The following is a 24,698-nucleotide window of genomic DNA, read 5'->3' on the forward strand; positions in this document are numbered from 1 at the left end:
TGGAGATTTACCCCTATGTTTTCTTCTGAGAGGTTCATAGTTTTACCTTTTACATTTAGGTCTTTGATATATTTTGAGTTGAATTTTGTGTGTGGTGTGGGGTAGGGGGGTCCACATTCATTATTTTGTATGTGGATATCCAGCTATCCTAGCACCATCTGTTGAAAATACTATTACTGTTTCCCTACTGAATTGTTTTGGCACTTTTGCTGAAAATCAATCAACTCTAAATGTGAGGGTTTATTTCTGGATTCTCAAATCTATTGCTTTGATCTATACATCTACCCTTATTCCAGTACCGTGTTGTTTTGTTACTGCTGCTTTGTAGTATGTTTTGAAATTGAGAAGGATGAGTCCTCCATCTTTGTTCTTCTTTTTCAAGATTGTTTTTGCTAGCCTCCATATAAATTTCACTAGTTTCCATATGAATTTTAGGATAAACTTGTCAATTTTTACAAAGAAGGCAACTGCAATTCTAATAGGGATTGTGTTGAGTCTGTAGATCAGTTTTGGGAGTATCACCATTTTAGTAATCTTCCAATCCATGAATATGGGTTGTCTTTCCATTTATTTACATTTTCTTGAATTTCTTTCAACAGTTTTTCGTAGTTTTCAGAGTATAAGTTTTGCACTTCCTTTTTTTTTTTTTTTTTTTTGTGGTACTTGGGTCTCTCACTGTTGTGTCCTCTCCTGTTACGGAGCACAGGCTCCGGGCACACAGGCTCAGCAGCCATGGCTCATGGGCCTAGCCGCTCCACGGCATGTGGGATCTTCCCAGACTGGGGCACGAACCCGTGTCCCCTGCATTGGCAGGCGGACTCTCAACCACTGCACCACCAGGGAAGCCCTGCACTTCTTTTGTTAAATTTATGTCTAATATTTTATTCTTTGTGATGCTGTTGTAAGGAGAATTGCTTTCTTATTCTCATTTCCAGAGTGTTCTTTGCAAGTGTATAAAAAATACACTTAATTTTTGTATATTTATCTTATATCCTGAACTTGCTGAACTCATTTATAAATTCTAGTAATTTTTAGTGGTCACCTTAGTTTTTGAATGATTATTTTGTCAGATATAGAATTGCTGGGTGACTTCATTTGCTTTCAGCATTTTGAATATGTCATTCTGCATTTTGAATATGTCACCTGATACCATTGTTTCTGAATGAGAAGTCAGCTATTAATTTTATTATTGTCCCCTGTATGTAATGTGTTATTTTTCTCTGGGTGCTTTTAAGATGTTCTCTTTGTATTTACCCTGAGAGGTTCTCTGGGCTACTTGGATTGAATTTGGAAAGTCTTCAACCACTATTTCTCCAAAGAAATGTTCTACCCCTTTCTCTGTCTCTTTGCCTGACTGGGACTCCAATTAGGCACATTTTGGAACACGTTTTATTGACCCACAGATCTCTACGGCTCCATTTATTTTTCTTTAATCATTTTCCACCTTTTTCAAATTGAATAATTTCAATTGTTATATATCTAAGTTCACTTATTCTTTCTTTCTTTTTTTAAATAAATTTATTTATTTTATTTATTTATATTTGCGTTGGGTCTTTGTTGCTGTGCACGGGCTTTCTCTGGTTGCGGCAAGCAGGGGCTACTCTTCGTCACGGTGCATGGGCTTCTCACTGTGGTGGCTTCTCTTGTTGCGGAGCATGGGCTCTAGGCACGCAGGCTTCAGTAGTTGTGGCATCTAGGCTCAGTAGTTGTGGCGCACAGACTTAGTTGCTCCATGGCATGTGGGATCTTCCTGGACCAGGGCTTGAACCTGTGTCCCCTGCATTGGCAGGCGGATTCTTAACCACTGTGCCACTAGGGAAGCCCTAAGTTCACTTATTCTTTCTTTTGCCATCTCCAATCTATTGAACTCATCTAGTAAATATTTTATTTCAGCTATGCTTTTCAGCCTCACTATTTCCATTTCGTTTTATTGTTGTATTTTTCATTTTGGTGCTGGATTTCCTATCCATTCCTTCATTAACACATTTTCCTTAAATCCGTTTGCATATTCATAATAGCTGCTTTGAAGTCTTCATCTGTATTTGAACTCATTCTGAGTCAGTTTATGGTTTATCTTCTTTTCCCTGAATATCAGTTACATGTTCTTGTTTCTTCCCATGTCTTGTCATTTTTGGAAGAAAAGTGGACATTGAAGATAATAAGCTGTAACAACCCTGGATTCTGCTATTTTCTTATAAGAATTTGCTGATGTTTTTGTTGGTGGTGGTCTAAAAGGCTATTGATTGCCCTGGCACAAATTGCAAAATGTCTTACCTATGGTTTCAGCAGCTGCTATCTCTGCTCAGTTCTGCTAACTTCCACTGCTGAGTTTTTTTCTTCACATGGCCTTCTGAGGATCTCCCCTGCACTTGTGTTGCCCAAGGATATGGAAAGAGTTTATATTTAACTCTTAGATCATTATTTTTAAAGTTCCCTTGTGCCTGGGATTTTCCTTTTACATTCCTAAATTTTCTGTCAGCAGCAGGTTCTGTCCTCTGACACATCAAGCCAGTAATGCTTCAGCTTTGTGCTGTCTGAGCTTGGCTGTATGATATTCCATTTTGTGGCTATATTCTTACACATACCTGATGAATACTTTAGTTATTTCCAGTCTTGTACTATCACAAACAATGATGAAAAATATCCTTGAACACATTTCATTTCACATATATGTGAGTATAATGCAGGATAAATTCCCAAGAGTGAAATTGCTGGGTAAAGGACATAAACATTGGATGTTTTTGTTTAATTTTAGTTTTTAAAATATAGGGTAGAATATGCCAAAATAAGTGTTGCTATTAACACTGTAAAACACTGTTTTCTGTTGTCTTCTTTGTTCAAGTTCAGTGATCGAGTTTATTGGTTGATTGATATTCCCAGAGAAAACATTACAAAAAATACAGGTAAGAATAATCTGAATTCACTATTTTACACATGGGTCTGGATTGACAAATTTACCAAATAAAAAACATTTATTATGTTAAAAAATTATGTTATTTCATGTTAATGTCTCCTGTGGTATTTGCGACATACATACTTACTAAAAACTAGTGATTCATCTGAAATTCAAATTTAACTGGACTTCCTGTATTTTACCTGGCAGTTTTATTATAGATAGATGGCTCTGACATACATAGCATTTATATTATTCTTTAGTTAAAGTAAACTCATTTTCTAGAACTTGAAATTCATAGTATTGAGAAAGTCAGGTACCAATTAATTTTAATGAAATGGAATCATTAATTTTAAAATGTAATATGTAGTGTATTAGTTTACCATTGGGTCTACTATTAAATGCTATGTGGCAGCCTAGTTTATATACTACTGTAAATACCAAGAAGGAAAGAGCAGGAAAGTCAAATTCCAGAAGGTGTGAGTATTGAGCTAGTGAACTGAGCTAGTAGATCTTCAGGCATGAGATACAGACCCATAGTTTAAAAATGATAAAGGGTATATTATTCTAATATGGTAGGTGCAAGAAATAGAAACCATCCTGACCTCGCTAAAGGAAAAAGACTAAATTTCTTTTTGTTGTGGAACCCAAAGACAAAAGTGAAGCCAGATTTTAAGAAGGAATTAGAAGTAAGAAATGGAGAACCATCAAGAACCCAGGGAATAATTTTACCCTGTTTCTCTTATCTGTATTTTCTGTACATCTATAATTATTTTTCCTTTTATGCAGACTAGTTTCCTAAAGCTGCCTCACTGCTGTCAAAGTTTTATATATATTTCCTAGGGGCCAGCCCAATTCCAAATCCCTAGGAGAGTATCTTCAATTGGCCTAGAATTGATCCTGCACCCACTTGTGTGCCAGTCAAATGTAGCAGGTGATGATGAATTGGGACAGTGAGATGGTGGGATCATACAGGCAAACCCCTGTAAGTATGGGAAAGTTAAAGGACGAACCAAATTGTGTGTCCTACAGAGTAAACGGCAGGGGGAAAGTGAGAATAAGGCAGAAAGGATAGAAAAGACTCTATATAAGGAAGCATCAAAGATAAAAACTGCAAAAGAAGCCCCAGTATTTATAACAGCTAACATGGATTATATCACTATTTTTATCCTTTATTTATCTCAATTTTTTCAAATTAATCTATCGGAACTTTTTGTGATATTTTTCAAGGAATTCATCCTGAAGATTGTACTCCTTTAAAAAAAAAAAAGGGAGTACAGTCTAAAGATGGATTGTTCTAGCTGCTTGCCTAATATTGACATTAGTTTGACAATCGAAGAAGTGAAGATCACTTGTTATTTTCACTTCTTCTATTTATAAAATTTAATTTCAGAAATGCATTGATTCTAAGATCACCCAGGCAAGAACAAAGGTGATCTGAAAACTTAAGTATTTTATGGAAAGAGACCAAATTATCTCTGCCTATCTTGACACAACTTCTGGATTGAGTAAAAAGAAATATATTTGAGCTTATAATGTAATAGAAGAGAATGGTCTAATGTTAGTAATATGCTAGAAATCATGAAAGAAAATCTTAAGGGGGAAGGAGACCATATTTGCTCATTCACTTTTTACTCCTTAATCGTATCTTATTTACTGCCATGCCATGAATTTGAGTATTATGTATCTGTAAAATCTTGGGAAGGGTAGTTTACGTAACATCAACAGCAAAGGTAGCAAAATAATCATCATAGTAGTGGTAGAACTTGCCAGTAGCATTTACTGAATTCTTATATTTTCAGCACGACTCTAAACACTTTACCTAACTAAATTCATTTATTACTCAATGTGTGTTAGTTACTATTGTTAGCTCCATTTTCGAATGTTTTAACTGAGGCCTATGGAGCCATATGGAGATTTGGTGATAGCTAGAAAGTGGTGAAGGCAGTTTGAAGTTTGAACTACCTAGAACTGTTGAAGGTAAAAAGAGTCCCTCCTTAATTTATACTTCACAATTTGTTCTTTTTTCATTTTAAAATAAGGTATAATTTACATTCAGTAAAATATACCCTTTTTAGTGCCTAGCTCTATAAGTTTTCACAGATGTATACAATTGTGTACTCATGAATCGAGATTTAGAACAATTCCATCATCCAATAAAATTAACTCCACCAGTAGTGAACTCTCTGTCTCGTGAACCCCAGGAACCACGGATCTCTTTTCTGTTCCTATTGTTTTGTTTATTCCGGAGCCGTATAAATGGAATCATCAAATATGTAGTCTTTTTAGTCTGGCTACTTTCACTTAGCATAATTCATTTGAGATTCACTGTGTTGTAGTTTTTTCTGTTTTCTTACTGGGTAGTATTCCACTGTATGGATGTACTATAGTTTATTTTGTTGCAGGGCATTTGGATTTTTTCAGTTTTTGGCAATTATGAATAAAGCTGCTATAGGCATACTCATACAGATGCTTGTGATGAACACAAATTTTTGTTGCATTTGGCTAATACCAGATAGTAGGATTACTGTGTCATATGGTAAGTGTAAGTTTAACTGTATAAGAAATTATCAAACTATTTTCCAAAGTAGCAGTATCATTTTGCTTTCTCACCACCAGGTTATCTGGATCCATGCCAGCACTTAGTATATATAAGTGTGTGTGTATGTTTGTATACATGTATACATATACATTTATACATATATGTATATTTATACAATATGTATATATGTATACTTATATATAAATATATTTAAATATGTATGTTTTAATTTAGCCATTCTAATAGGTGTAGAGTGATATTTAATTATGGTTTTAATTTGCATTTCCCTAATAACTAATGACAACGAACAACCTTTTTTGTGCTTATTTGCCATTTGGTGAATTATCTATTCAAATCTTTTGCAAGTTCATTGTATGTTCTGGATACAACTCCTTTATCAGATATATGATTTATACATATTTTCTCCTAGTCTATGGCTTCTATTTTTAATCTCTTAAGAATGTCCTTTGTAGATTAGAATTTTTAATTTTGATGAAGTCTGATTTATCAGTTTTTTATTTTATGGATTGTACTTTTGGCATCATACCTAAGAAATCTTTGCCTAACCAACAAAAAAGTTCTCCTATATTTACTTCTAGAAGTTTATGGTTCTAGGTTTTGTATTTAGGCCTATGACGGAATTTAAGTTAGTTTTTGTACATTATATGGACTGAGGGTAATTTGGGGGAAATATGGTTATCCAATTATTCCACCATCTTTGTTGTAAAAGCTATTTTGTGTCCACTGAGTTGCTATTTCTGGGCTCTCTATCCTTTACCAATGTCACACTTGATTACTTTAGCTTTATAAATAATAAGCTTATAATGAGTAATACTAACCCTTCAACTTTGATCTTTTCCTTTTGTTCTTTTAGTTCTTTTGTCTCTCCATGTAAATTTTACAATCAATTTGCTTAGTTCTACAAAAAATTCTGCTGTGATTTTTTTAATCTCAATCAGAATTGCATTGAATCTATAGATTAGTTTAGGGGGAACTGACGTCTTAACAATATTGAGTCTTCCAATCCATGGACACAGTATATCTCTCCATTTATTTACATCTCCTCTGATTTATTTCATCAGGGTTTTGTTGTTTTCAGCATAGAGATCTTGCATATACTTTAAGAAATTTATATCTAAGTATTTCATGGGTTTGATGTTACTTTAAATGGTTTTTTTTTTTTTTTTTTTTGGTACATGGGCCTCTCATTGTTGTGGCCTCTCCCGTTGTGGAGCACAGGCTCCGGATGCACAGGCTCAGCGGCCATGGCTCACAGGCCTAGCCGCTCCACGGCATGTGGGATCTTCCCAGACCAGGGCACGAACCCGTGTCCCCTGCGTCGGCAGGCGGACTCTCAACCACTGTGCCACCAGGGAAGCCCTAAATGGTTATTTTTAATATTTTCATTTCCAATTGTTCATTAATAATATGTAAATATGTAATTGATTTTTGTAGATTGACCTTATATCTTGCAACTTTGTTAAATTCACTTATTAGTTCTAGTAGTCTTTTGTATATTCTTTGGGATTTTCTACATGGATAAACATCCATCTAGAAATAGAGATAATTTTATATATTTCTTCCATTCTAATATGATTCATTTTATTTATTTATATATGTATTTACTTACGTACTTACTTGTTTATCTTTGCCTTATTGTGCTGGTGGGATCTCCAGTACAATGTTGAATAGGAATGGTGAGAGAGGACATCTCTGCCTTGTTTCCAACTTTAGGGAGAGAATATTCAGCCTTTCCTCATTAAGTATGATGTTATCTGTAAGTATTTTGCAGATGCCTCTTATCAGGTTAAGGAAGTTCCCTTCTATTCCTAGTTTGCTGAGTTCAAGAATTGGTGTTGAATTCTGTTAAATGCTCTTTCTGCATCTATTGAGATGATTATGAGGATTTTCTTCTTTCATCCCATGATATGAAGAATTCCATCGATTCGTTTTTGAATTCTCAACCAGCCTTGCAATCCTAGGATAAACAACTCTTAGTTACGATGCATTATCCTTTTTGTGTGTTGCTGGACTCATTTGGCTAGTGGGTTCTTGGGGTTATCAGTCTGGAGTTTTATTTTCTTGTAATACCTTTATCTCGTTTCGTATCAGGTAATGCTGTCTTTATCAAATGAGTTGCTTAGCTGCTGCTGCTGCTGAACGCTGGGGGCGGTGCTCAGCTTTAAGCTGAAAACCAAGGGCACACAGGGCTTTGGGCAGGAGTTGAGGGAGCCCAGCACAGGTGATACCAGACTTGAGTTCATACTGAGCTTAAGAAACTTTAGAATCTTCATTGCCCTGGGGAACCTTCCATGAGTCCCACAGGATCCTGCTGTTGGCTCTTGAGCCCCAGATATGGAACCTGGAAGACACGCGCTTCAGACACCAAGTCTCCATTCCTCTGTTCCCTACGAGTTCAAGAATGTTTTTGACGGGAAAGCCAAGCCAGTGACCTTTTCAGAAAACCCAGGCTCATGGTGGGTGGGAAAACGTTGATGCACATGGTTTTCCAGCCACATCACTGTTTTCATTTCAAAGGTATTTCCACTTTGATTTCTGAACTGAAATACTGTCTATAAGGAGTATCAGGAGGGCTCGTGTAAGGGGCTGATAACACTATATTCTCCATAGGCAAAAGGACTTATCTAGATCGTTTTAATCGTATGGGAATCCGTCTTCCAACAAGCTTTTACTAGAAAGTTGTTTCTATTTCTTGATTTTCTTTTAAATAATCATCTTTTGGTCTGAATTACACAGATTTTTAAAAATCGCTTTTATCCAGGAATCTGAGCAGAAAATTTAGTTTCTGAGTTTCATGGTAGCCTCTTTATTGGACAGTGTTTATGAGTAAGGAACAAGTTCATTGTTTCTGGGTCTGACAGCAGTGCTGGGACCAGCAAGGATCCCTTTGTCTACATTCCTTCCTGGTGGGATCTGGCTCTGCTTGCCAGGTGGGGTCGTCTCCAGGACTTTAAGAGTGAAGTATTGCTGATTCCCACGGAAAACAGTTGGCAGATGCAGACAGGGGTGTTTTGAGAAATTTTGCCTTGCCTTGAAGCCCTCTGTTAAATAAAGGAAATTTGGGGGCTATTAGCTATACAATTGCTAGAATGAAAGTGACTTATGTGGTGATATTGGGACTGAGTTCTAAAAGCTTGGGTTTCTGGATCTGCTTTTTAAGTGGGTGAATTCAAGGTGGGAAAACAATGAGCCTCATTCTAGGAAATACGGCGTTTTGCACAGAAGCTTCTTTCAAAGGGAGTCCTGGTTTAATTGCCAAAATGAAACGAAGGTGGGCGCTGTCCATAATCTCAAAGGTGTTTGATTTGCTTGTGGTTTTTGAAATCCTGACTGGTAGGTAAACCTGGTCAGAGGACAAAGTAAGTATGTAGGCTTTTAGATCTAAATTGCATTGAAATAAAGCTCATTTCTAAAAAAGGGAAATACATAAATAAGTATGAGTTGAGAAGAGTTCCCTCCTATATTATGGAAGAATTTTTGCAGAATTGGTATTTTTTCACTAAATGTTTTGGTGGGATTCACCAGTGGAGTTTTCTGGGCATGGAGTTTTCTCTGTGGGAAGGATTTTAACTACAAATTCAATTTCCTTAATAGATATGGGAATATTCAAGTTTTCTGTTTTTTCTGAAGTGATTTTCAGCAGTTTGTATCTTTCAAGGAACTTGTCCATTTCATCTAAATTGTTGAATTTGTAACTTAGGTGTTTTTGTGATATTCTTTTATTAACCTTAAAGGGTCTGTAGCGATGTGCCCTATTTCATCTTATTGATGTTTGCATCTTTATTTCCTTCTTGATTCATCTGGGGGAAGCTCATCAACATTATTGATCCTTTCAAAGAAGCATCTTTAGATTTCATTGATTGTGATTATTGTTTTTCTGGTCTTCATTTCATTGATTTCACTGTTTCATCCTTCTACTTCCTTTGGGATTCATTTGCTCCTTTTTTTCTAGTTTCTTAAGTTGGGGACCTTTAGATCAGCGGGTGGCAAACTACAGTTTGCAGACCAAATTTGGTCTGCTGCCTGTTTTTGTAAATAAGTTTTATTGGAGCACAGCTGTGCTCATTTATTTATGTTTTCTATAGCTGCTTCTTGGCTACCGTGGCAGAGTTGAAGTGTTGAGACAGAGACCACATGGCCCACAAAACCCCAAATATTTACTATTTGACACTTTATAAAGCCAGTACTATCTTTTAATCCCTGCTTCAGATAATTGATTTGAGATCTTTCTTTTTTAATATATTTTACTACTATATATTTCTCTTTAGCACTGCTTTATCTGCATCTCATAAATTTTTATGTGTTTTCATTTTCTTTCAAAATATTTTCTAATTCCCCATGCCACTTTCTCTTTGACCTGTGGTTATTTAGAAATGTGTTGTAAAATGTCCATATATCTGGGGATTTTCCAGATCTTTCTGTTACTGATTTTTCTAGATTAATTCTATTATGTTCTGAGAACATATTTTGTATGATCATTTGTTAAGATGGTTTTTATGGCCTATTTGGTGAATCTTCCCTGTGCACTTGAAAAACATACTTACTTTGCTGTTTGTCACTGGAGTGCTCTATAAGTGTGGATTGGGTCAGTTGGTTGATAGTGTTATTCAGCTTTTCTATATCCTCACTCATTACTCAGTTATTTAGAGAGGAGTGTTGAAATATCCAACTATAATTGTTGATTTGTTTATTTCTCCTTTTAGTTTTATTAGGTTTTTGTTTGTTTGTCTGTTTGTTTTGGCCATGCTGCACGGCTTGTGGGATCTCATTTCCCCAACCAGGTATCGAACCTGGGCCAATGCAGTGAAAGCCCGGAATCCTAACCACTAGACTGCCAGGGAAATCCCCAGTTTTATCAGCTTTTGATTCATGTATTTGGAAGCTCTGTTAGGCATGTGCACATTTAGGGCTGTCATACCTTTTCAGTGAATTGATCCCTTTATCATATGTATTTTTCCTCTTTATTCTTGATATTACCTTGATCTGAAGTCTCCTTTGTCAGATACTGATATAGCCATTACACCTTTCTTTTGAGTAGTATTTGCATAAGATATATTTTTCATTCTTTTACCTTTTTTCCCCAAGACAACTTTTAGAACGCATTAAGCAACAGAATAGAAGTACACAAGTGAATTTTAAAGTAAAATCAGTGCATCAATGAGTGCGATCTAACACAAAAGTACAGATGCCTCACAATGGTGGAGGAAGGCATAAATCTAAACCAGAGATTGGAGGAGAGATACATATAAGGGAGGAAGGACCTTGGCATACTGATTTATCAAGGTAGATTCAACTGATGTCTTTAACTTCCAAATACCTTGGTCCCTAATTGGTAGTCTGAGATAAGCATGATACTTGGTCACAAAGAGCAACAGTAGGTATCTGCTGTGTCTGGAAAGGGGAAGAAGTTCAGAATCCTGAAGAGACTGTGGACACTCAACTCTATATAATGAGGTGGAGGGTATGAGGCTACAAGAACCATAGGGAGACTGCGCTCTTCTATGTCAGGCACTAACCACACTGCAGCAAGGTACAATGAAAAGTTACTCAAGTTACTAGTTTAATGGAAGAACAGGAGTAGCTGTAGGAAGGACTCCATGGAAAACGTCCAGCTGATATAGAGAAAATAAACATTCGGTCAGTGGAATAACTATGGTGCTATTTTTCAGAATAGGTACCATCACCTTAGTCACTGATCTAATGGATGTGTCTTCTTAACCCAAAGTAACAAAGGTTTTAACAGCCAGATAGCCCTCTTTTCTGTAACTCTTGGTGCAGTTCTATTGTTGTTCTCACTGAGTTGTTAAATAGCATATGAAACAGATACGAGGTCACATAAACTACCTGAATAGGTTTGCCTGGAGCTTTGGCATTGACCTCTTCAACTTCCAGCTCTGGGTCTACCAGTTGACACTGTTCACACAGTCTCTTGGCTGCTTCATATATATCTTTCACTGTATGAGCCACATTACAGGTGGGATTAATATTTCCTGTGTGTTTAGGATGAGCAGGGTTAGTATCACCACCAAACAGAAGTGTGTGCCAGTTAATATGCATGTGGAAAGAGATACAGTTGGTATAAAACCAATCCAGAAAATATTGGCTCTTACTTGCTGTTGAAACCCATACTTTCCCTTACATTCGATCACTCCATGTACCATTATAGGAACCACATTGTTGTTTCTATTCGTGATTTTTATCAAGACTTGTATAAAGTTATGCAAGACCTGTGGATTCTCAGTGCTCTTATTTTCATATTTCAGAAGTTCAAGAAAGCTATGCCTATACCAACTTTGAACCAGGCACACTGAAGGCCAGTTGTTACCCATCAGAAGATTGACTTCTCTCATTGTGTTGGCCAGTTGTGCAGGAAGCTCTTTTTGTAGAAACATATAGGATATTTTCTCATACCATTATCTTTCCCCCAATCCAGGTATTGCTTGATAAAGAGCAGTGACAGCAAGAATCATAAATAGCACTTGATCTACTTATTTAGCTGTTTAAGCAGACACTAGAAGAGCCATATCCTCACCAGGGTGGTGCACAGATCCACCTAGAGGCCTGGATGGACATGAGGGCTTGTGTAGCTGAGTGTTCGGGTCAGGCATGTTCTTCGTGAGCACGCCCTGGTTTCAGCCTCAACTTATGGGTACAACTGCTGCAGCACACAGGCTGAGTTCATCACCTTGGCTTCCCCAGGCCCACCCATTCTTTAACTTTTAACTCAGTTATGCTGTTGTATTTAAAGTGGGTTTCTTAGAGTTAGCATATCTTTCAGTCTTGATTTTCACATCTAATCTGGAAATCTGTCTTTTAATTAGTATTTTTAGGCCATTTACATTTAATGCAATTTTTAGTATGGTTGTACTGACATCTACCATTAGGGTTTTTTCTATTCTATCTCTTCTGTTTTACTTTTCTTTTTCTTTCTTCATCCATATTAATTATTTTTTATGATTCTGTTTTGTCTCAACTATTGGTTTATTATTCTTTAAAGAAATTTTTTGGTGTTTGCCCTAGGGTTTATACTATTTATTTTATTTTATTTATTTATTTTTGGCCATGCCATGCAGTTTGTGGGATCTTAGTTCCCTGACCAGGGATTGAACCTGTGCCCTGGGCAGTGAAAGCACAGAGTCCTAACCACTGGACCACCAGGGAATTTCTGATATACTAAATATTTTAATTAATCATGGTCTACTTTCAAAAAATATTATACCACTTCACCTGAGTGTCACAATTTGCTTCTTACCAAGCTACAAGAGCTCTCAGAGAAAAATTATAATCTAAAATATTATTGTCTGGGTTCATTGCTGTGTTAGTAAGATCACTTCATAATTCTTTTTTCCTTATTTTATCATCAAAATGTTTGCTGGGAAAACATATATAAATGCAATCAAAATGATTGGGAAATAAAAGGTAATTGTGGTTGGTAATGTTCATATAGTCTTAAATTTCACCAACGTGACATACAAAAAAATAGCTGATTGTTTGCCTTTTGTTTTCAAACAGATATTGCAGCTGTAGAAGAATGGTTAGTAAGGATCACTTTGCAACATGGATTAAATATTTATACTACTGAAGGAACACTATTGGATAGAGTTCGAGGTAAATGCCAGTAGATAAAAGTGAAGTGAAAATTTGTAATATTCTTTCAACAAACCTTGTAAGCTATGACACGCCAGACTCTGTGCTAAGTGCTGGAGATAGATAAATAAGAGATGATCATGACTCTTGAAGGGCTTACAATCTGATGAGGCAAAGAATTAAATACACATGGGTAATTGTTAATAGAGCTCAGTAAAGAGTGCTATAGAGGGCTTCCCTGGTGGCGCAGTGGTTGAGAGTCTGCCTGCCAATGCAGGGGACGCGGGTTCGTGCCTTGGTCCGGGAGGATCCCACATGCCGCGGAGCGGCTAGGCCCATGAGCCATGGCCGCTGAGCCTGCGCGTCCAGAGCCTGTGCTCCGCAATGGGAGAGGCCACAACAGTGAGAGGCCTGCATACCGCAAAAAAAAAAAAAAAGAGTGTCATAGAAATATGGAAATATATGTTTTCTATAGCCATATTGGGGGGTCATCATAAACAATGGCTTTATAGAGTTAGTTTTTGCATCTTCTATAAAGATGTTATAGAAGATATTGTTTATTGCATCACAGTCTACTTTATGAGGACCATCAAGCAAAAAGTTTTGCTCAGTCTTAGTAAGAACATTTGTATTTCTTCATAAAAATATTGGTTGTTTTAAGGTTATGAGCACTGAGGCATATAACTGACTAGGCTTTTCTTTTACAATTGTCTGATCTATAGCCCAATTTTTGGGTCAGCCATAGTATATAGAAAAAAACCTCCATCGTGGAGTTTGTATTTATTCTCATTTTCCTCACCTTCCCTTTTTACTTTTATTCTTTTGCACCCACTTTGATATGGTGCTATGTGGAAGCCAGAGTAAAAATAAATATTTCATCTTATGGAAAGAAACACCTGGGTAGCTTTAAGAAAATAATGATGATTCAGGGCCAAAATGGTGAAGTAGGAAGACCCTGAACTCACCTCCTTCCATAGGCACACCAGAATTACAACTATTTACAGAGCAACTATCTATGAGAATGACCAGAAGACTAGCAAAAAAGATTTCCCGCAGCTAAGCAAATAAAGAAGGAACCAAAATATAATGAGCGGGAGGGGTAGAGACACTGTATAGTCAAGACCAACATCCCCAGGTAGGCAACCCACAAATGAGAGGATAATCACACTTTCAGAGGTCCTCCCTAAGGAGCAAGGGGTCCAAACCTCACATTAGGCTCCCTAGACCAGGGGTCCTGCACTGGGAAGACAAGCCCCCGGAACATCTGGCTTTGATAGCTAGTGGGGCTTGTGTGTGGGAGAGCCAGAGAGCTGTGAGAAACAGAGACTCTGCTCTGAAAGGGCACACACGAAATCTAACATGCTCTGAGTCTCAGTGCAGAGGCAGCAATTTGAAAAGAGTCTGGGTCAGACTCACTTAAGAGATCATCAACTTAAAATAATCATGTATATTATCATGTAAATAATAATGTACGTAGGTTGTTATATATGAACCTCATGGTACCCACAAACCAAAAACCTATGATGGATAAACAAAAAAGAGAAATGAATCCAAACATAATACTAAAAATAGTCATCAGGCACAAGGGAAGAGAGCAAAAGAAGAAGAGAGGAACAGAAAAAAGAGAAAAACCCACAAAACCAGAAAACAATGAACAAAATGGTAATAAGTATATACGTTTCAATAATTTTGCTTTAAATGCAAATGGACTAAATGCTCCAGTAAAAACACAGTGGCTCAATGGATTAAAAAACAAAAACACGAGAATTCACATTGTTAAAATGACCATACTGCCCAAAGCAATCTACAGATTCAATGCAATCACTGTCAGAATACTAATGGTGTGGGGGAACTTCAAGACAGAGGAGGAGTAAGATATGGAGATCACCTTCCTCCCCACAAATACATCAAAAATACATCTACATGTGGAACAACTCCTACAGAACACCTACTGAACACTGGCAGAAGACCTCAGACTTCCCGAAAGGCAATAAACTCCCCACGTACCTGAGTAGGGCAGAAGAAAAAAGGAAAAACAGAGACAAAAGAGTAAGAATGAGACTTGCACCTCTGGGAGGGAGCTGTGAAGGAGGAAAAGTTTCCACACACTAAGAAGCCCCTTCACTGGTGGAGATGGGCGGTGGGGAAGCTTCGGAGCCACGGAGGAGAGCATAGCAACAGGGGTGCAGAGGGCAAAGCAGAGAGATTCCCACACAGAGGATTGGTACCGACCAGCACTCAACAGCCCGAGAGGCTTGTCTGCTCACCCTCTCGGGCAGGTGGGGGCTGAGAGCTGAGGCTCGGGCTTTGGAGGTCAGATCCCAGGGATAGGACTGGGGTTGGCTGAGTGAACACAGCCTGAAGGGGGCTAGTGTGACACAGCTAGCCAGGAGGGAGTCTGGGAAAAACTCTGGACCTGCCCAAGAGGTGAGAGACCATTGTTTCAGGGAGCATGAGGAGAGGGGATTCAGAGCACCACCTAATGGAGCTCCAGAGACGGCACGAGCTGTGGCTATCAGTGCAGACACCAGAGATGGGCATGAGACGCTAAGGCTGCTGCTGCAGCCACAAAGAAGCCTGTGTACAAGCACAGGTCACTCTCCACACCTCCCCTCCCGGGAGCCTGTGCAGCCCGCCACTGCCAGGGTCCCGTGATCCAGGGACAACTTCCCTGGGAGAACGCACGGCACACCTCAGGTTGTTACAATGTCATGCCAGCCTCTCCCGCCACAGGCTTGCCCCACATTCCATACCTCTCCCTCCCCCAAGCCTGAGTGAGCCGAGCCCCCTAATCAGCTGCTATTTTAACCCTGTCCTGTCTGGGTGGGGAACAGATGCCCTCAGACGACCTACATGCAGAGGCGGGGCCAAATCCAAAGCTGAACCCTGGGAGCTGTGCGAACAAAGAAGACAAACGGAAATTACTCCCAGCAGCCACAGGAGCAGCAGATTAAATCTCCACAACTTCATATACCCTGCATCTGTGGAATACCTGAATAGACAACGAATCATGCCAAAATTGAGGCAGTAGACTTTGGCAGAAACTGTAGGCTTGGGGTTTGCTTTCCTCGTCTAATTTGTTTCTGGCTTTATGTTTATCTTAGTTTAGTATTTAGAGCTTATTATCATTGGTAGATTTGTGCATTTATTTGGTTGCTCACTTCCTTTTATATATATATATGTTTTTTTCCTTTTTCTCTTTTTCTGAGTGTGTATGTGTATGTTTCTTTGTGTGACTTTTGTCTGTATAGCTTTGCTTTTACCATTTGTACGAGGGTTCTCTCTGGTTTTTTTGTTGTTTGTTTGTTTTTGTATAGTTTTTAGCACTTGTTATCACTGGTGGATTAGTTTTTTGGTTTGGTTGCTCTCTCTTTTTGTTTTATTACTTTTTAATTTTTTTATTTTTAACAATATTTTTTATCTTAATAACTTCATTTTATTTTTCTTTCATTCTTTCTGTCTCTTTTTTTTTTTCTCCCTTTTCTTCTGAGCCATGTGTCTGACAGGGCCTTGGTCCTCCGGCTGGGTGTCAGGCCTGAGCCTCTGAGGTAGGAGAGCCGAGTGCAGGACATTGGTCCACCAGAGACCTCACAGCCCCACATAATATCAAACAACGAAAGCTCTCCCAGAGATTTCCATCTCAGCACTAAGACCCAGCTCTATTCAATAACCATCCAGCTACAGTGCTGGACACCCTATGCCAAACAACTAGCAACACAGGAACACAACCTCACCCATTAGCATAGGGGCTGCCTAAAATCATAATAAGTTCACAGGCACCCCAAAACACATCACTGGACTTGGTCCTGCCCAACAGAAAGAAAAGATCCAACCTCATCCTTCAGAACACAGTCACCAGTCCCCTCCACAAGAAAACCTACACCACCCACTGAAGCAACCTTACCCACTGGGGGCAGACACCAAAACCAACAGGAACTACAAACCTGCAGCCTGCGAAAAGGAGACCCCAAACACAGTAAGTTAAGCAAAATGAGAAGACAGAGAAAGACACAGCAGATGAAGGAGCAAGGTCAAAAGCCCACCAGACCAAACAAATGAAGAGGAGATAGGCAGTCTACCTGAAAAAGAATTCAGAGTAATGATAGTAAAGATGATCCAAAATGCTAGAAATAGAATGGAGAAAATACAGGAAATGTTTAACAAGGACCTAGAAGAACTAAAGAGCAAACAAACAATGATGAACAACAGAATAAATGAAATTAAAAATTCTCTAGAAGTAATCAATAGCAGAATAACTGAGAAAGAAGAGTGGATAAGTGACCTGGAAGATAAAATAGTGGAAATAACTACCACAGAGCAGTATAAAGAAAAAAGAATGAAACGAATTGAGGACAGTTTCAGAGACCTCTGGGACAACAATAAACGCACCAACATTTGAATTATAGGGGTCCCAGAAGAAGAGGAAAAAAAGGGACTGAGAAAATATTTGAAGAGATTATAGTTGAAAACTTCCCTAACATGGGAAAGGAAATACTGAATCAAGTCCAGGAAGCACAGAGAGTCCCATACAGGATAAATCCAAGGAGAAACACTCCAAGACACATATTAATCAAACTATCAAAAATTAAATACAAAGAAAAAATATTAAAAGCAACAAGGGAAAAACAACAAATAATGTACAAGGGAATCCCCATAACGTTAACAGCTGATCTTTCAGCAGAAATGCTGCAAGCCAAAAGGGAGTGGCAGGGCATATTTAAAGTGATGAAAGGGAAAAACCTACAACCAAGATTACCCAGCAAGGTACTCATTCAGATTAGACTGAGAAATTAAAACCTTTACAGACAAGCAAAAGCTAAGAATTCAGCAACACCAAACCAGCTTTACAACAAATGCTAAAGGAACTTCTCTAGCAGGAAACACAACAGAAGGAAAAGACCTACAATAACAAACCCAAAACGATTAAGAAAATGGTAATAAGAACATACATATTGATAACTACCTTAAATGTAAATGGATTAAATGCTCCAACCAAAAGATATAGACTGGCTGAATGCATACAAAAACAAGACCCATATATATGCTGTCTACAAGAGACCCACTTCAGACCTAGGGACACATACAGACTGAAAGTGAGGGGATGGAAAAAGATATTCCACGCAAATGGAAATCAAAAGAAAACTGAAGTAGCAATTCTCATATCAGACAAAATAGACTTTAAAATAAAGACTATTACAAGAGACAAAGAAGGACAGTACATAATGATCAAGAGATCAATCCAAGAAGAAGATATAACAATTGTAAATATTTATGCACCTGACATAGGAGCACCTCAATATATAAGGCAAATGCTAACAGCCGTAAAAGGGAAAATTGACAGGAACACAATCATAGTAGGGGACTTTTAACATCCCACTTTCACCAATGGACAGATCATCCAAAATGAAAATAAATAAGGAAACACAGCTTTAAATGATACATTAAACAAGGTGGACTTAATTGATATTTGTAGGACATTCTATCCAAAAACAATAGAATTCACTTTCTTCTCAAGTACTCATGGAACATTCTCCAGGATAGATCATATCTTGGGTCAAAAATCAAGCCTTGGTAAATTTAAGAAAATTGAAATCATATCAAGTATCTTTTCTGACCACAACACTATGAGAATAGATATCAATTACAGGAAAAAACCTGTAAAAAATACAAACACGTGTAGGCTAAACAGTACATTACTAAATAACCATGAGATCACTGAAGAAATCAAAGAGGAAATAAAAAAATACCTAGAAACAAATGACAATGAAAACATGCCAACCGAAAACCTATGGGAGGCAGCAAAACCAGTTCTAAGAGGGAAGTTTATAGCAATACAATTCTACCTCAAGAAACAGGGAAAATCTTAAATAAGCAACCTAACCTTACATATAAAGCAATTAGAGAGAGAATAATAAAAAAAAAGCGTTAGCATGAGGAAATAAATCATAAAGATCAGATCAGAAATAAATGAAAAAGAAATGAAGGAAATGATAGCAAAGATCAATAAAACTGAAATCAGGTTCTTTGAGAAGTTAAACAAAATTCGTAAACCATTAGCCAGACTCATCAAGAAAAAATGGAAGACTGAAATCAACAGAATTAGAAATGAAAAAGGAAAAGTAACAACTGACACTGCAGAAATACAAAGGATCATGAGAGATTACTACAAGCAACTATTTGCTAATAAAATGGACAACCTGGAAGAAATGGACAAATTCTCAGAAAAGCACAACCTTCCAAGACTGAACCAGGAAGAAATAGAAAATATGAACAGACCAATCACAAGCACTGAAATTGAAACTGTGATTAAAAATCTTCCAACAAACAAAAACCCAGGACCAGATGGATTCACAGGTGAATTCTATCAAACATTTACAGAAGAGTTAACACCTATCCTTCTCAAACTCTTCAAAAATATAGCAGAGAAAGGAACACTCCCAAACTCATTCTACGAGGCCACCATCACCCTGATACCAAAACCAGACAAAGATATCACAAAAAAAGAAAACTACAGGGCTTCCCTGGTGGTGCAGTGGTTGAGAGTCTGCCTGCCAAAGCAGGGGCCACGGGTTCGTGACCCGGTCTGGGAAGATCCCACATGCCGCGGAGCAGCTGGGCCCGTGAGCCATGGCCGCTGAGCCTGTGCATCCACAGCCTGTGCTCTGCAACGGGAGAGGCCACAACAGTGAGAGGCCCGTGTACTGCAAAAAAAAAAAAAAAAAAAAAAGCAAGAAAACTACAGGCCAATATCACTGATGAACATAAATGCAAAAATCCTCAACAAAATGCTAGCAAACAGGATCCAACAACACAGTAAAAGGATCATACACCATGATTAAGTGGGGTTTATCCCAGGAATGCAAGGATTCTTCAATATATGGAAATCAATCAATGTGATAAACCATATTAACAAATTGAAGGATAAAAACCATATGACCATCTCAATAGGTGCAGAAAAAGCTTTTGACAAAATTCAACACCCATTTATGGTAAAAGCCCTCCAGAAAGTAAGCATAGAATGAACTTATCTCAACATAATAAAGGCCATATATGACAAACCCACAGCCAACATTGTTTTCAATGGTGAACAACTGAAACCATTTCCACTAAGATCAGGAACAAGACAAGGTTGCCTACTCTCACCACTATTATTCAACATAACTTTGGAAGTTTTAGCCACAGCAATCAGAGAAGAAAAAGAAAGAAAAGGCATCCAGATCGGAAAAGAAGAAGGAAAACTGTCACTGTTTGCAGATGACATGATACTATACATAGAGAATCCTAAAGATGCTACCAGAAAACTACTAGAGCTAATCAGTGATTTTCATAGAGTTGCAGGATACAAAATTAAGCACAGAAATCTCCTGCATTCCTATACACTAATGATGAAAAATCTGTAAGAGAAATTAAGGAAACACTCGCATTTACCACTGCAACAAAAAGAATAAAATATCTAGGAATAAACCTACCTAAGGAGACAAAAGACCTGTATGCAGAAAACTATGACACTGACGAAAGAAATTAAAGATGATACAAACAGATGGAGAGATATACCATTTTCTTGGATTGGAAGAATCAACATTGTGACATTGTGAAAATGACTATACCCAAAGTAATCTACAGATTCAATGCAATCCCTATCAAACTACCAATGGCATTTTTCACAGAACTAGAACAAAAAATTGCACAATTTGTATGGAAACACAAAAGACCCCAAATAGCCAAAGCAATCTTGAGAAAGAAAGACGGAGCTGGAGGATTGTGGCTCCCTGACTTCAGACTATACTACAAAGCTACAGTAATCAAGACAGTATGGTACTGGCACAAAACAGAAATATAGATCAATGGAACAGGATAGAAAGCCCAGCGATACACCCATGCACCTAAAGTCACCTTATTTTTGATAAAGGAGGCAAGAATATACAATGGAGAAAACACAGTCTCTTCAATAAGTGGTGCTGGGAAAATTATACAGCTACATGTAAAAGAATGAAATTAGAACACTCCCTAACACCATGCACAAAAATAAACTCAAAATGGATTAAAGACCTAAAGGTAAGGCCAGAGAGTATAAAACCCTTCAAGGAAAACATAGGCAAAACACTCTATGACATAAATCACAGCAAGATCCTTTTTGACCCACCTCCTACAGAAATGGAAATAAAAACAAAAATAAACAAATGGGACCTAATGAAACTTAAAATCTTTTGCACAGCAAAGGAAACCATAAACAAGATGAAAAGACAACCCTCAGAATGGGGGGAAATATTTGCAAACGAAGCAACGACTAAAGGATTAAACTCCAAAATATACAAGCAGCTCATACAGCTCAATATCAAAAAAAAAAAAAAAACACAACCCAATCCAAAACTGGGCAGAAGACCTAAATCGACATTTCTCCGACGAAGATATACAGATTGCCAACAAACACATGAAAGGATGCTCAATATCACTAATCATTAGAGAAATGCAAATGAAAACTACAGTAAGGTATCACCTCACACTGGTCAGAATGGCCATCATCAAAAACTCTACAAACAGTAAATGCTGGAGAGGGTGTGGAGAAAAGGGAACCCTTTTGCACTGTTGGTAGGAATGTAAATTGGTACAGCCACTATGGAGAACAGTATGGAGGTTCTTTAAAAAACTAAAAATAGAACTACCATATGACCCAGCAATCCCACTACTGGGTATATACCCTGAGAAAACCATAATTCAAAAAGAGTCATGCCCCACAATGTTCATTGCAGCTCTATTTACAATAGCCAGGACATGGAAGCAACCTAAGTGTCCATCGACAGATGAATGGATAAAGAAGATGTGGCACATATATACAATGGAATATTACTCAGCCATAAAAAGAAATGAAATTGAGTTATTTATAGTTAGGTGGTGGACCTAGAGTCTGTCATACAGAGTGAAGTAAGTCAGAAAGAGAAAATCAAATACCGTATGCTGACACATATATATGGAATCTAAAAAAAATAAAATGTTTCTGAAGAACCTAGGAGCAGGACAAGATAAAGATGCCAATGTAGAGAATGGACTTGAGGACACGGGGAGGGGGAAGGGTAACCTGGGATAAAGTGAGAAGAGTGGCATGGACATATATACACTACCAAATGTAAAATAGATAGCTAGTGGGAAGCAGCTGCATTCACAGGGAGAACAGCTTGGTGTTTTGTGACTACCTAGAGAGGTGGGATGGGGAGTGTGGGAGGGAGATGCAAGAGGGAGGAGATATGGGGATATATGTATATGTATAGCTGATTCACTTTGTCATACAGCAGAAACTAACACACCATTGTAAAGCAATTATACTCCAATAAAGATGTTTAAAAAACAATACTAATGGCATTTTTCACAGAAGTAGAACAAGTAATTTTAAAATATATATGGAAACACAAAAGACCCTGAATAGCCCAAACAATCTTTTTTTTTAAACATCTTTATTGGAGTATAATTGCTTTACAATGGTGTGTTAGTTTCTGCTTTATCACAAAGTGAATCAGCTATATGTATACATATTTCCCCATTAAAACAATCTTGAGAAGAACAATGCTAGAGGTATCATGCTCCTTGATTTTAAATTGTTGTACTGTAAAGTTATAGTAACTAAAACTGTGGTACTGGCTCAAAAATCAGACACATAGATCAATGGAACAGAATCAAGAGTCCAGAAATGAATCTACACTTATGCATTCAATACATCTACCGAACAAAAAAGGAGGCAAGAATATACAGTGGGGGAGAAGACAGCTTCTTCAATAATTAGTTTTGGGAAAATTGGTAAGCTACAGGCAAAAGAATCAAACTGGACTAATTTCTCACACCTTATACAAAAATAACTGAAAATGGATTAAAGACTTGAATGTAAGACCTGAAACCATGAAACTCCTAGAGGAAAACGTAGGCAGTACAGACTTTGACATCAGTTGTAGCAGTCTTTTTTTGGATCTTTCTCCTCACACAAGGGAAACCAAAGCCAAAAACAAATGGGACCATATCAGCTATTGTAAAAGGCTTTTGCACCGCAAAGGAAATTATCAACAAAACCAAAAGCCTACTGCATGGGAGAAGATATTTGCAAATGATATATCTGATAAGGTGTTAACATCCAAAAGATACAAAGAACTCATACAGCTCAACATAAAAGAAAAAATGAAAAACCTGATTTTAAAAATGGGCAGAAGAACTGAACAGACATTTTTCCAAAAAAGACATGCAGATGGCCAACAAGCACATGAAAAGATGCTCAACATCATTGATCATCAGGGAAGTGCAACTCGGAACTACAGTGAGCTATCACCTCACACCTGTCTGAATGACTATTATTGTAGAGTCAAGACGTAACAAGTGTTGGCAAGGCTGTGGAAAAAAGGGACCCTTGTGCACCGTTGATGGGAATGTAAATTGGTCTGGCCACCGTGGAGAATGAATAATTCTTAAACGTTGCAGCTGCAGAGAGGAGGCCAGTGTCGTCGGGGCACAGTAAATGACAGAGTGGTGTGGGGTGAGTGTAGAGAGACTGGCAGAGACCACAGTAAAGTGTGGATTTTATTCTAATTATAATGAAAAGCCACTGGAGTATTTTAAGCAGGGCAGTGATAAATTCCGACTTCTGTTCTATGAAAAAGATCACTTTGGCTGCTGTGTAGAGAACTGACTGTCGAGGAAGGAGGACAAGAATGGAATAAAGGAAATTGGTTGGCAGCTGTCACCACAGTCCACGCAGGAGATGGTCTGGGGTACTTGGGCTGTGGGACGAGCAGTGGAGATGGTGAGAAGTTAGAGTCTTCAGGATACAGTTTAGAAGTAGAGCTGATATGACCTCTGGGTGGACTGGGGATGAAGGACACAGATATTAAGGATGAATCCTAGATTTCTTACTTGAGCAATGAAGTGGATGGTGGTATCATTTTCTGAGATGCTGAAGACATGAGGAGAAAACATTGGGAAGTGGCAATCAAGCATTAGGTTAGAGTTACAGTTGGGAACCTTTCTTCATTACCTATCTCAAATGAGATGTTGAAAAATATTGTCCCTACTTCCTCATCTCTGATCCGGAGTCCAGACTACTCCACTAAAATTGCTCTTAATACAATCACCAGTCACTTTCACATTGGTCACTTTTCCTTCTCCTTTGTAGCTTCTCAGCAGTCAAGACTTTTGATCACTCCCTCATTCTTAAAACGTTTAAAATAGACCACATGGGTAAAGAGGCATTTTCGATTCAGTGCAATCATGTCCCAGATACAAGCTCAAATCTCCCTGTCCTTTAAGATCTGGTCATTAATTGTACACATATGCTATACCCTGGAAAGTCAACTGCCTTACCCCAGATTTCTTTGAATTTCAGAGTGAATTAGTTTGGTTATAAATTGTTTCTCTTCTTCTTCTTGGCTGTCGCTGTGCTACACTATGTCAACCCAGATGGAAACTTAGCTCCTTTTCTTGCTTTGCACAAAGTGAAGCATATATCACCTAAAGTCTTGGGCTTTGTAGCAGATTTTATTGAGAGTTTGATGAGGAGATGGAGGAGATTCACGATGCAGAAATGTAAACAGTTACAGAGTGATTGTGTCTGTATTCTTAAAAGTCCTTTGACTATTTTTGAAATTCGGACAACAGTACTCTGTCAAACTGTCCTTGCTT

General features: G+C 37.9%; 1 protein-coding gene across 1 annotated transcript in view; it reads left to right on the plus strand.

Moving 5' to 3' along the window:
- Positions 1-24,698, plus strand: part of CATSPERB (cation channel sperm associated auxiliary subunit beta) — a gene marked incomplete at both ends in the record, with an annotated part of 128,825 nt that overhangs the window by 14,323 nt on the left and 89,804 nt on the right. Inside the window, 2 exons of the mRNA XM_082837650.1 lie at positions 2,843-2,903; positions 12,969-13,064. Of these exons, the coding sequence (XP_082693776.1) occupies positions 2,843-2,903; positions 12,969-13,064 (157 nt within the window). The remainder of the gene's footprint in view (positions 1-2,842; positions 2,904-12,968; positions 13,065-24,698) is intronic.

This window comes from Leucopleurus acutus, assembly GCF_964270905.1.
Source record: "Leucopleurus acutus genome assembly, chromosome: 1".
NCBI lineage: Eukaryota > Metazoa > Chordata > Mammalia > Artiodactyla > Delphinidae > Leucopleurus > Leucopleurus acutus.